At 43.1% G+C, this 13,375-nt stretch overlaps 1 protein-coding gene across 5 annotated transcripts in view; it reads left to right on the top strand.

Moving 5' to 3' along the window:
• Positions 1-12,017, top strand: part of OPCML (opioid binding protein/cell adhesion molecule like) — a 1,180,847-nt gene extending 1,168,830 nt beyond the window's left edge. For all 5 annotated transcript variants that reach the window (XM_017872155.1, XM_017872153.1, XM_017872156.1 and 2 more), the window contains one exon: positions 6,697-12,017. In XM_017872155.1, the coding sequence (XP_017727644.1) occupies positions 6,697-6,797 (101 nt within the window). In that variant the 3' untranslated portion in view covers positions 6,798-12,017. The remainder of the gene's footprint in view (positions 1-6,696) is intronic.
• The last annotated feature ends 1,358 nt before the right edge of the window (positions 12,018-13,375 follow it).

Raw genomic sequence — 13,375 nt, 5'->3', positions numbered from 1 at the left:
GGTACTGTGATTGTCAACACCTGCCACTCAAGAGGGTATTGAGCTACCCGTGAATGCAGCAGTAAAACCTTTGTGCCAGGATGGCCAGGCTTGAAGTTCCCAGTTCATATGTGGTAGGTGTGACTTTATTCTGTTTTAAGCCTTCAATCAAATTTTCTTCTTAAAAATCTAATGTTTAGGCCATTAGATTTTCGGCGTGGTGGCTCACGCCTGTAATTCCAGCATTTTAGGAGGCTGAGGCGAGTGGGTCACTTGAGGCTAGCAGTTCAAGAACAGCCTTGGCAACATGGTGAAACCCCATCTCTACAAAACTACAAAAATTAGCCAGACGTGGTGGTGCCTGCCCATAATCCCAGCTACTTGGGAGGCTGAGGCAGCAGAATCACTTGAACCTGAAAGGCAGAGGTTGCAGGGAGCCGAGATCACACACTCTCTAAAAAACAAATAAATAAACAAACAAAAAATCTAATGTTCAGTATATTTATTAGGTTGATACAAAAGTCATCACGTTTTTTTGCCATTAAAAGTAATGGCAAAAACCATGATGACTTTTGCACAAACCTAACAATTTACCAAGATAAGTAACTTCTCAAAAGTAGAATTTTTATTTGTTCATTTTGTTGTTGTTGTTGTTGTGTGTCTTACCCCTGTTGAGCTTCCCTTGCAGCCTCATGGACCTGCTGTGGTCATAATGGCCACACAAATGGATCCCTTTGCCGTTTCTGAAACTTGTCTCCTAACCATGTATGGTCTCTAACTGTTCTTTCTGTATTCTGAAGGAAATCTTATTTGTCTGTATACCTGTCCCCAAAGTATTTTGTTGTTGTCACTGTGTTGTCACTCGCAGTTTATTTTGTGGCTTTGCATCTTCATTTCAGCTTGCATTTTTAAAGATGTTTAACTTCAGGCATGAAGAAGCCATTACTTTTTAACCTTAAAAAGGGTGAAGGAGGAGGTGCTGGAAGAATGGTAAAGGGCATAATTACATGTTCTCACTTTCCATTTATCCCTGAAAATATTTAATTAAGCCTGATATTTGTAGCAGCCATTCTAGTTCAATTGAATCATTGTTAACCATAAATAGAGAAAGAGTCCTTAAATGTGGCATTTGCCCACAGAAAGTACTGGGCTGCTGAATACACTTCCTCAGAATAGCTGGCATTCGTTAGGAAGCTTTTACCTGTGGTTAGCAGCCACTTCGGGCCTTTCCAGAAGGGACAAGGTCACCCAATTACGAGGCGGAGCCAAGGTTGCTTTCAGCTGGTGTTGGGGAGTAACCTTCGAGAACCTAGTACTCCAGAACCCCTCTTTCTTTAAAAGCAGGACCCCCACACAAGATGCCGTTTGATGGATTAGCAATTCTTGCCTTAATTCCAACTCGCCTAATATTTCATCATCCTTTACTCTGTACTTGATGATTGCAGACACCATCTTAACTTATTCTCAGAGTGACCCTGCAAGGGTAGATAGAACTACCCCTTCCACATTTTATACATAAAAGAAACTGTTTCAGAGAAGTCGGCGGTCTTGTCCAAAGTCTTCCTGCTGGTGGGTAGCAGAGCCAGAATTCAAATTCAGTTCTGACTCTTAAAATCAATCCTCTTAAGACTATCCAACAGGCAGGATGTTCCTGAGATGAAAGGGATTTAGGGTTATTTGTTCCAAATGGCTTTCTTCCCAGAATCTGTGATGGTTTAAAAAAAAAATTTTGTCTGTTTATTTGTTTCTTTATTTAGTCAAGGACAGAGGATACGCTAGCTCCTCCTAAAGTTTGTGCTTTTTGAAGGTAGAGACTGTCTGTCTTTCTTTCTGAAAGCAGAGCCTAGTGCATGGCAGGGATCAATTCATGCATGTCGAATGAAGACTGCAACTTTTCCAAAGCTGGCTTGGGGCCCATCTCCATTGCGGGATGGACACATTACCCTTTGACCTAGCCAGGAAGCTTGGCTGTGGCTGGCTCCCAGTGGCCTGCCCAATGCCCCGCCCAATGCCCCGCCCAATGCCCCACATCCTCCACAGCCCTCACAGCCAGTGATCTCTCTCAGCTGCAAACACTCCAACCTTAAGCTATCTCACCTCTTTACGCACTCCCCTACCAATACCTCACCCCAGGTTCAACATATTTTGGAACGATCTAAACAAGCTAGTATTCGTCTCCACTAAGAAAGGGAAAGGGAAGGTGTGCGAGCCGTGTTCCAACAGCAGTTGCCATGATCACATGACTACTTTGTACCAGGCACTGTACTGATTACATTCATCCTTCAACCAGTCCTGCAAACTCAGCGTCATCACGCCTATTTTCAGTGAGAAAACAGAAAGTATCTTGCCTAAGGTCACAGAGCTGGCAACCCACAGGGTCAGAATTTAAACCCGAATTGGTCCAACTCCGGCATTGCCAGAGCGTGGTTAGCGACCTTACCCCGGGGGAGCGTAGAGAACCTTTCCTGAGGTCCCTAGGGGTGTTTCCTCAGTGATGCTTCCAGTAAGTCTGCTCCTTCGCCTTTCTTCCAAACCCATGGGCTTTCATCCGGGTGTATTTTAGCATCAGTTTTCTGGAATAGAACATGCCATTAAAAATCTGCCTCTCAGCCGGGTGTGGTGGCTCATGCTTGTAATCCCAGCACTTTGGGAGGCCGAGACGGGTGGATCACGAGGTCGGGAGATCGAGACCATCCTGGCTAACATGGTGAAACCCCGTCTCTACTAAAAATACAAAAAATCAGCCAGCTGTGGTGGCAGGCACCTGTAGTCCCAGCTACTCGGGTGGCTGAGGCAGGAGAATGGCATGAACCCGGGAGGCGGAGCTTGCAGTGAGCCAGGATCGAGCCACTGCACTCCAGCCTGGGCGACAAGGCGAGACTGTCTAAAAAAAAAAAAAAAAAAAAAAAGGAAAAAAAATCTGCTTTTATTTCCAACCTGGATTCTAGGTTTAGAGAGTCCTTCTTCCATTTTTACCATACATGATTAATACAAAATTTGACGGTTTCTGATGCTGTGTTTGATTCAAAATAATTTGCTTGGGTCGAAGTACTGGAGGAAGTCCATGCAGCTGGTTAGGCTGAGGCCTCCTAGGAAAACTGTCCTCACTGACTTGAAGCCTGTATGCAAGCTTGGTGTTACCACTGCTGGCCCAGCCTGAAGAGTTCCTTCAAAACCGAGTCCTCCTTCACACGTGGTCTGTAGCCTTTGGGTGTATTTACAACAGACCCCCTCATGGTAACCGTGGAACAAATGTGGAGCCGAGACCATGGGGACACACAACTTACTTGAATTGCAGCAACCAGTCACTTTTATATTAAAGCAGAGAAAAGCTTTGGCAAGTCAGGTGAGAACTGTAGTATACGAAGATGGTGGTGAGGAACAACCGGAACTTTCTTTTCCTATTTCCAGTTACACAGGCTACTGCAAAAGTTGATTAAAGAATGAGCTCATTGCATGGCTTTTGTCTCACCTCTTTCCTAGTCCAGAGAGTGGTACATAGATGTACCGCTCCAAACACAGCTGGAGAGCTCGGCAGAGCCTCATGCATGGCATTTGGCAGTGACAAGTATCCAACATGTGCCAGGATCTGTAGAGGGAAAGTGATGTAGCTTCATCTGTTATGTGGGATTAAATTCATTCTCTGGCCCACAATGCCCCAGCCATTTTCCATACACAAATTGACCAAGGCACTTAGGGAATAAATTGTAGATTTGATCGACAGCAGGTGCTATCCACACTGCTGAGGAATAAACTCCCTGAAGCAATAGAAAATGGGGCTGCAAAGGAAATTTAGAGCGCTAGAGTGTTTGGTGCCTCTTGCAGTCCAGGGGAGACGGAATTCTGAAGTGCAAAAGGCACTTGTTGATGGTTTTCTTTCAACTGAAGAAGGCTGTCGGCTACTCACCACTTCTTTCCAACACCTGGATGCCGAATTTCCCATTCATGTAATAAACTCAGAGCTGATAGAGAAGGACCTCACCAGGTAAACCCCATTCTTTCATTTGCAATGTGAGGAAGCAAAGCCGGTGAGAGGGACCGTCACTCAGCTAGGGTGCCGGCACATTCACCGACAGCTGTATTACCAAGTCCATTGTTTTCTCACACCATGTATGTGTCCTGGAAACTGCACAAAATGTCATTTTACGACTAGGAGTAACTTTGTAACAAATTTGGGCTAGATTCTGAGGCTGCAAGTGACTTGGTTCTAATACAGTCACAGTGTATAAGATTGTGGTGCCATGGTAAGATGTTAATGCTCTGTTCCACTTTCCTATTTATAAAGTGGGAATGGACAGTTAGCACAGGGGGTCATAGGGTTATGTGATGATTAAATGACTGATTATACATGTTTAGCTCTAGAATCATGCTTGCACGCGTGAGAGCACGTGTGATTTATGTTTCATCATGGCCTTAAGCAGGCTGAGCCGCCTACATATTGCTAAGTCCCTCGCATTTCACTCTTGGGAACACTAACAGAAGCTGAGTATGGCTGTTTTTTCCACCCTATGTAGCACAAGATCGATGGCAACTGCCTGCTCACCACCAGATACCACTCTATTTCCTTTGCATTCTGCTCCTTATTCTCTGAGCCCCTCTTCCCATGCTTTTTTCTGTTGTATTGCCCCACTCCTCTTTGTTTTAGTTATTCAACCTTGTGCTGACGGGCATGGTATTAGCTAGATATTCACCTGTGTGACGCATGGTATTAGCTATATTCAACCTTGTGCTGATGGCATGGTTATCACGGAATGTTTCAGTTTCAGTTCACTGGCAGAACTTGGAGAGAATGATTCCTACACTCAAGAGTTCTCTCTGTCTACAGTGGAGCATATCAGGGCTTCAATTGTTTCTTAAGTTCAAAATAATAAATTAGACAAAGACATATATATGTATATACATATACACATACATAACTAGTCTAGTACACACACCATATATGTCATGAAAATACTTTTCAAGAAAATATAAACAAAAGATAATTTTAAAGAAACATACGTGCTTTATGAATCTGCCCATATGTTTCTTTAAAAGTATCTTTATGTACATAGTTTTATTTAAAAATGTAAATAAACTTATTTAAAAATCTAAATCACTCATCTTTTGCAAAGACAATATGCAGAGAATTACCTTGAGCTTCAACCTGAGCATTTCTAGCTAAGTGCATTCTGCAGGCCCGTAGGATTTCTCGGGATGTGTGCCAGGATTGCTGGAGGCCCCACAGTCAGGCTACTTTCCATCAATATCTATGGAGCCTCCTCTGGGACATTAACATGTCGCTAGAACCTGGATCCCACCCTTTTTTGTTAATATTCTCTGACAAAAATGCAGGGTAATATGAGTCAGACTTCAAGCTATCAAGCAAATATGACTTTTAGTGCATAAAAGCATGTATATTTTAAGTAGAAATAAAAGGTATTCACGTTAAGATTAGTGGAGAGGAACAGTTGTATACTCATTGCTGAAGTGAGAGACCTGAATTTCCCAAAGTAAAATCTTCCCATCAGTCCCTCCTGGGCAAGGCTTGGATCCTCACCATAAGGTTGATAGGCAAGCCAAATGAACTGGTCCTGTCTAAAGAGGTTCTGCTGCACCTCAGCTTATCTCCAGCAGGCCAATTTGCTTCTCAAAGAAGCTGTGAAGTCCTGGCTTGAGATGGTAGAAGAGGTGTACTGTCTCCTTTGGATCTCCTTTGCTTCTTCACCAGTTTTATAGAAATGACTCTCAATGGCTTTTAATCCCTTGGTAATAACAGATTTTGCTTTTTCTGGGATACGCTTACTGCTGGCTCCTGGTCTTGCGTACCATCCTGTGCGCTTGCTGATAAAGGTGATGGAGGAACGCCTGGGCCGAGTTAGATACACCTGCCCTTGCAGCAGGCTGGGATAATACCAATTCATGTGATTTGTCTTCTTGAGCCATGGAAGATGAGAGGAAAAGAACAGCACTCATAATACTGTGGACTTATTTCCCAGTGGACCTTGAATGATTTACTGGGGATACAGGAAAGGGCCAGAGAGAGAGAGAAGGTAGAAAAAAAATCAAGGGAGAGCCCCTTGGGTGGACTCTTCAGGAGCAATCTGTTTTGGGCATGTTGATCTGCTTCAAGGCCTTTGGTGAGGCAGCACTGTCTGCTGGGACAAGCCTAATTCCAGTCTTTAAAACCCGTGGGGATGATTTTTCTTCCTTTCTCAGCTGCTGCAGGAGGAACCTCCACAACACCTAGGTTGCATGCACTGAGGTTGACGAGTCTGCTACATCAACACTTGGACTTATGTCTCCATCCCTCTCCCCTTCCAACCCCGCCACCTGCTCCTTGCCTCTCTGGCCCTGTGCCCCCTGACTCATTGTCTGTACTGGACACTCTCCAAGTATAGCACACAGTTAGAGGGACTGCTTAGAAAACAGCCAGCAGGTCTGCCTTTCCATGTGTTGCCCTAACCTTTGGGCCCATGGGCCTCAATGACTAGCCTGAGCTTCACCTATTTACTTTTTAAGCACAGTCTTTCGGAGCAGGCTGCACTGGTCAAGGCATCCCAACAGCTTGCCCCTTCGAGTTCCTAAATACTCCCAATGGGCATTTTCCTTTGTCTAGACTCGGAATGGTCAGCGGAAGGGTGGAAGGTGGGAAGCATGTATGTGTATTTGTTTGTCAGGGAAGAACTATGGTGTCCTTGGATGTATGCTAATGGTTCTGTCTCTCTCTCTCCTACACAGGGCCTGGAGCAGTCATTGATGGTGTAAACTCAGCCTCCAGAGCACTGGCTTGTCTCTGGCTATCAGGGACCCTCTTAGCCCACTTCTTCATCAAGTTTTGATAAGAAATCCTAGGTCCTCTGAGCAACACCTGCTTCTCCATATCACAGACTTTAATCTACACTGCGGAGAGCAAACCAGCTTGGGCTTCTTTTGTTTGTTTGTTTTCTGTTCTTCTTCTAGATTTGTTTTCTTTCTGTTTTTGTCTGTTTGTTTGTTTGTTTGTTTGTTTGCTTTTATTTCCAGCTTGAATGAGTGGGGTTGGGGGCGGGGTGGGCAGGGTTCTACCACATGTAGGATAATCATTCATTGGTGTGTCCAAAAATGGGGTCTGCTCCTGCTACCTTGACCCTTCCCTTTCCTCTGCTTCTCTCCTCATCATCATTCCCACCAACATCCCCTGCCACACACACCAAAACGTAAGTTTCATTTGGGCAAAAATTGAGCCTCACAATAAACACCCTGAAGACACAACTTGACTCATAACATAGTGCACAGCAAGAGCTACATCCAAGTGTCCTATTATCTACGATTATTTTCCTAATGACAATGTACATATCCCCCCATCCATGTTAATTATTATCTAATTCCATTAGGGTTCACATCTTTTCTTTCTGGGACACTGTCCTACTATATCCTTATCTATATATTTCAATCTAGATGATTGTGCCATCTTCTGTAGCCCCTCTGCCCTACTCATTTCTTCCACCATCTGCAGGGATTTGAAGTTTGGGGCTGTGCTTGCAACCTAACACTAAATTTTGCAAGTCAAGTGGCCAAAAAAGGGGGAGGCATTTTGAAAATAGTACTTCTCTTTTAAAAAGAGAAGTTCAACTCATAAAAGTGATTGATAGGTGGCTGATTTATTTAGGTTTCATCAAGCTGTCTATCAAAGTAATCATACAGTTACCCATCTACTCAAATGTCTGATTTATCTCACCATCCAATTACCTACCCACCTGTCTTCCTCTCTAGCAACCTATGTACTGTTTATCAATATATCAATGTAATTGTCTAACACTCCTTTCTGTTTCTCTCCCTACTACTCACTATCAATTCATCCCCATATTAATCTCTAATCATATCGTATCTCTCCCACTGTATTCATGTATACACCATCAGCAGACATTAGCACCTTCAAAATTATCTATCAACTTCTGTGAAAGTCAGCGATCTCACAGGCTAACAACATAAAAAAGCAATACCCTGTGTTGTGGACTCTTTAGCATCTGGTATCCTATCCACCCAAAGGAGACACTAACAGATGGGCCAAGTAGCAAGCTAATGGTCAGTCACTTACTATTCCTGGAAGAGCCTGTGTTTTCTAAAACATCTTCTTGGGAAGCAGATCCGCCTAGAAAAGTCTTGATTAGCACTGTGGTTTTCCTTTTGCACTTGAAGGACAAAGGTGCCAGCCTTTATGCTTCTCTCAACCCTTCAAGAAAGTGCGTGTCAGGAACCTATGGCTGGCTTTCCTTAACAGCAAGAACATGAGAGAAAAAAACCACATGTGTCTCTGCAATGCAAAGTGAAGAGTCCACCCGCCTGAGTGGGATGACTGCAGCTAGAGTCTCCTTTCTGCTCCAGTCCTGGTTTAATCTGTTTGAAAACTATCCAGTAAAAAGCTGATGGAGGCCAATTACATGGCGGGTGTATTGACAACTCTCGTATTTGTTTCAGGAAGCTCTTCTAAGCTGAGGGCACTTGAGCAACTGACTTAATTTTCAAGCACTTGATTAACACAACACTGCAAACAGAAGGGAGAAAGTGTCAGTGACACAGTTTCCTCTGATGCAGGCTGCTTCTCCAGTGGCTTTGGGGAAGAACTTCACCAGCTCTTCAGGTTCAAAGCAGACCCAGCATACAAACAAGAGCTGACCCACCTTTGCTGCCTTGTCTCCTGGGCAAGAAGGACTCATCCAGCAAGGTTGCCAGGGATTCCAAATAAAGGCATTGCAGACCGCACAGGTGTGCTGCAGGGACTGACCCACAGAGAGGATGAGAATGCAGCATCAATCGCAGACCTGCCCTGCCTCAGTTGGAAAACCTTTTCAGGTCCTCAGTCTAAAAAATAAAAAATATGAGCACCATAGAATTCTGTGCCCTTAATGCTCAACTGGTCTTCTTCCTCCAGTATCAGTGCCCTCTTTGCTTTTGTCCATCAAGGCACATAAGTGTGACCTCTGCCGTGGGGAAACATACACAGAGATAGCTATACATGTATACATACATACATAGGTGATCTTGGCACACTAAATGCTAAGCACTGTCTTAAGAGGTAGAGCTGGTATGAGTGAAATTAATGTTACATTTTCCAGCTGTAAACAGACATCTGCATTTCCTAGTGAGCTGCCAGGAGCCAGATTCGGGAACCATAAATGATGTGCCAGGAGTGGCGCATTGATTCCCAGTTCCAGGAATGATCATGAGCAGGCACAAAATCAGAATTAAAGGTTGCACATAGACATTTCAGATCTGTCACCACCTTCAGCATCCGGAGTTGAGTTGGTGTCAGATAGTGTATGAGAATCAAATGTGTCATCTGAGCATGCTACTGATAATAAATTTGTTACTTTGGAGTGGAATAAATGTGAAGGCTGTGAAGAGTGGAAAGTCTTGGAGAACACAGTACTTGAAATGGACAAGCTGGACCTATTCCTCACTCCAAGACTTGTTCTACAGGAAACGGTCCATGCTCTTTTGGCCAAGATCATCAGAACCTCTCGACCCAAAAAGGCTGGCTTCGGGGTCACTATGGAACCCTACTGTTCCCCCTTCCACAGGATACTAAGATGCCCCTCTGGTGGGTTCCTATCCCAGCCACGTTTCACAGGGAGAAAAATGCTACAGTCGATCCTCATCTGTCTGGGGTAAAGACAACAAAGTAAATACAACCCAAGGCAACTGGGGTACTCACTGGGGGTGAAAATGACTTCTTCACAACAGACATATTTCTGCTTCTGTGTTTTGTGTTTCTTTGGTGGGGATGGCTTCATGGGACAGTGGCTGTCACCCATCATTTTCAAGCATATAGAACAACAAATGCTTACACAAGACAATATCCACACTTTTCCAACTTCACAGATGGAGAGTACATGGAGAAGGCCTACAGGCTAGATTTGTTCAGGGTGCCAGTAGTGGGCATGGGGTGGGGGAAAGGCAGGACAAAACACACAAGTCTGAGCAAGTATATCTCTTGCAGGTTTTCCACATGAAAAGGAAGCCAAGTAAGGCTTGTTAGGAGATTAGGTGAGAGGAATTAGCAATGTAGGGACTCTGAAACCCTTCCCCTTCCCAAAACAGAGTTCATATGCACTTCCACCAAAGTAATGCCAATGAAAGTGCTTGTGTTAAGGCTCTGGCCAAGCTTGTTTTTCAGTAGTTTAATGTCAAGTGCCTGATACAGTCAACTGCAAATCTAAACAAGCGTGTTTAGTTTTTTCTCGTTCTTGCTTTAATTCGGGGAGGGGGGAGATATAGAGAAGTGGTTGTGAAAACATACACAGGTTTTATGCAGAGTACTGCACATGGCTGTTCTGCTGCAATTGTGCTCCACCGAACAGAAGAAAAGGTAAGGTTTTCTGTCACAAAGAGGCCCAAGCCTCTTTGTTCTTACGTCCATGCCTCTTACCAGATGATACATTTCACAGATTGGGCAGTTTGTTCTCAAAACCTGGGTGAGAAGAATATTCTGGGACTCTAGCAACTTCAAAGCTGAGGCTGGGTTTCAGGATCTGTTTCTGCATCAATTCACTCAGTTTGCCTTCAACAAAGAGGAGTCAGCAAGTTCTATTTGTGCTGAAAGAACCATCCCATGAGAAAAGCAGAGAACCCCAAAGTGGGCAGGCAACCCCGACCAGAGCTTATCCCTGTGGCTGCATCAGGAGTGGCTGTACATTGAATATTCAAGTGTTAGTTGGCTGTCGCCAGCCCATAGTAGAAGGAGGGGAGGAGTGGCTTAAGATGAGGTAAGATCTGGTGGTGGGGCATCTTTCCTCAATTTCATACTGACTTTGATTTTGAGAAAGAAAAACTGGCTATGCATTACCTAAAACCAGCCCGAAATGAAACAGACCAATACACACACGAAAGCAAATGTTAATCCCTTTGGAATTAAGGGAAGCAGCATAAGGTTTTTATTTTTGGAAAAAATGCATTTATTTTCTTTCTCTCCAACAGCAAGAATCTTTTGTTTTCGTTTTGCACATGACCTTATCCTGGAAACTCTCATACCCAATTGCCTCCCCTCCTATTATTCAGAGCTTCCCTGTCTTTTTACTTGAAGACAAGTAAGTTGGAGCACTTGAGTAAAACTTCACAGGTGTGTAGTAGGAAGGCAACATTTTCAAAAAGAGGCCCTGTGAGGAGAATGCCTAATGACCACCACATGCAAACAAATAAAAAGCCAGTCTCATTTCCCACATTTCTTACTTAGGAGAAGTAAATGAAAGGAAGAAGAAATAGATTTGTAATTAAAGATGCGGCAAAAAAGCGCTGAGCTAGTTCAATTTGGCCTTCAGGTGCAGAATATTTAGAGTCCAAAGAAATGTTGAGTGGACTTCATTAGACGCAATTGTCTTTATCCTGAAAGTAGTCAGCTAAGCCTAATTTCCAGCATTTTGAAAGATTTCTTTTTGTTTCTTTCAATGGTGCCCTTTTTAAGGCACAGAGTTGCTCCACACCACTGGGTGGAGAAAGAAAGGTCGCGAACCCTCGACCATCCTTTTGAGGCTGCGTTCTACGTTATTTGGCAGATTTCTAAAGCTATCAATAATAACAATGCTATAGAATACAAACTGCCCTTGTGTTAGTTAAAGGGAGCATTTTTAATCATTCGGAAATTTTCGTGACATGTAAAGTGCAGTTGTGAGGAATGTGTGGGTGTACGAAAATGTATCTGTCAAGTTCAGAGTCCTTTAGATTTAAAAAAAAAATTATGACTTATCAGTGGTGCCGTTATAGCTGTGTCAGACAATGGGTGTGCCCATTCTCACAATTATTCTTCAAAACAATCTATGTTCAAATGCTTTAAAAATTTATCACATGATACAAGAGTATGACTTTGTCAGCCTTCTAGAGTTCTTTTTTCTTTTATTTTCTTTCTTATCTTTTCCTTCAAAAAATCAATGAAGACTTGATTTCTGTCAATAATTGTATTAAGGGTGAATATACTACCTGAATTTTGTGCATGTTGCATTGTAGTTGTAACCTTTTCTAATTCAGGATGAATACGAGATGGTTGTGATTGTGCAGTGTATCAATAAAGTTCGAGAAATTTGTAACTTTTGGGGGGCTGTTTATTAGGACATCTCATTGATATCCAGGATGGGAAAAATATGAAGCAAGCTGTGCTTCTCCCTCATGTGTGTTTTTGGCCTTGAAGAGTAGACACACTCAGAAAGCCTGGAGCTGCACCCCCTACCTCTCTCTCCTTCTTCTCTCTCTCGCACACACTGTAGAAAGCAGCCTTAGCACTGTCCATATTACATTTGTATATCAAATATCTATGCTATTTACAAACAATATAAAATGTAGCTGCATCCTCAAAGTCTAAATTGTTTATTGGTGTAGGCTAAAATGAAAGCAGAAGAGAAGTGTCAGAAAAATAGGGGTGACCAGATACTGCCCAGTTTGGGCATTTGAGTCCCAAACATTCCTGTTGCTTGATTTCTTGAAGTACACACCACGTTGACAAGGGTAAGTATGAGAAGACATGGGGTCGAGGATGTACATTGATTCTTAAAAGTGTGTGCCATTAGATGAAGGTTTATGCATCAGGTTTCACCTGGGTTTGGTTTCATTCAGCTGAGGCTTCTCGTGGACTAGCACGAGAAAGGACCCCAGAGGAGCGGCTGCTTTCCTCTGGTTGCCATTTCTAGAACACCTTTCTCTTCTAATAAAACCCCACCTCCTCTTTCTCCATCACATATCCATCTGCTTTTCTAAAGAAATGAGTATTAACTTATTTTTACACCTCAGTTTCTCATTAGCCATTTGTATATCAATTAAGCCTTCCCAGTTCTGCCGTTAACTAGGTGTGAGATCTTAGACTGGTAAGTGACTTTCTAAGCCTTTGTTCTCTCATCTGTATCATTGGTGAATTTAATTACACCACTTAGTGTACACTGATTCAAAAATATTTGGCCACTATTTGGTTTATTTTGCAACTGCGAGATGTCTTAAGACTATCCTCAAATAAAGCTTAGGGACAGTGACTGATCATGATTCAATAACTGAGTAGAAAGTGAATTAAAATTATTTCATTAATTTCACAGCACATGTGGCTTCTCTGGCAAAGTCCCTGAGCTAAAGTTATGAGTCTTAGATTCTTGTTGGTTTCCTATATAGACAAGAGCTAATCCTTTCATGACTCAGTCTCCCCTACAGGGAATGGAACACAGATAAGTTGATAGACTAGACACATGTTCTTTGTAAATTGCAATGGCAAGTAAACACTAGGCATCAGTAATTGGGAGTTTCCAATTTCCTCTGGCTCATTGTAAAATTATGATTCATCAAGAAAATGAAATTTCAGTTCCCTTAGCCATCTCAGTACCTTTAGTACTCCCTTTCTTGTTGCCTTTTTTCCTTCCTTTTCATCATCCTGTTCCTATTTGCACCTGACCCTTTCTTGCTCCTG

Source organism: Rhinopithecus bieti, unplaced genomic scaffold (assembly GCF_001698545.2).
Source record: "Rhinopithecus bieti isolate Rb0 unplaced genomic scaffold, ASM169854v2 scaffold_6481, whole genome shotgun sequence".
In the NCBI taxonomy this organism is placed as follows: domain Eukaryota; kingdom Metazoa; phylum Chordata; class Mammalia; order Primates; family Cercopithecidae; genus Rhinopithecus; species Rhinopithecus bieti.
This window is presented reverse-complemented; position numbering and strand designations above follow the sequence as displayed.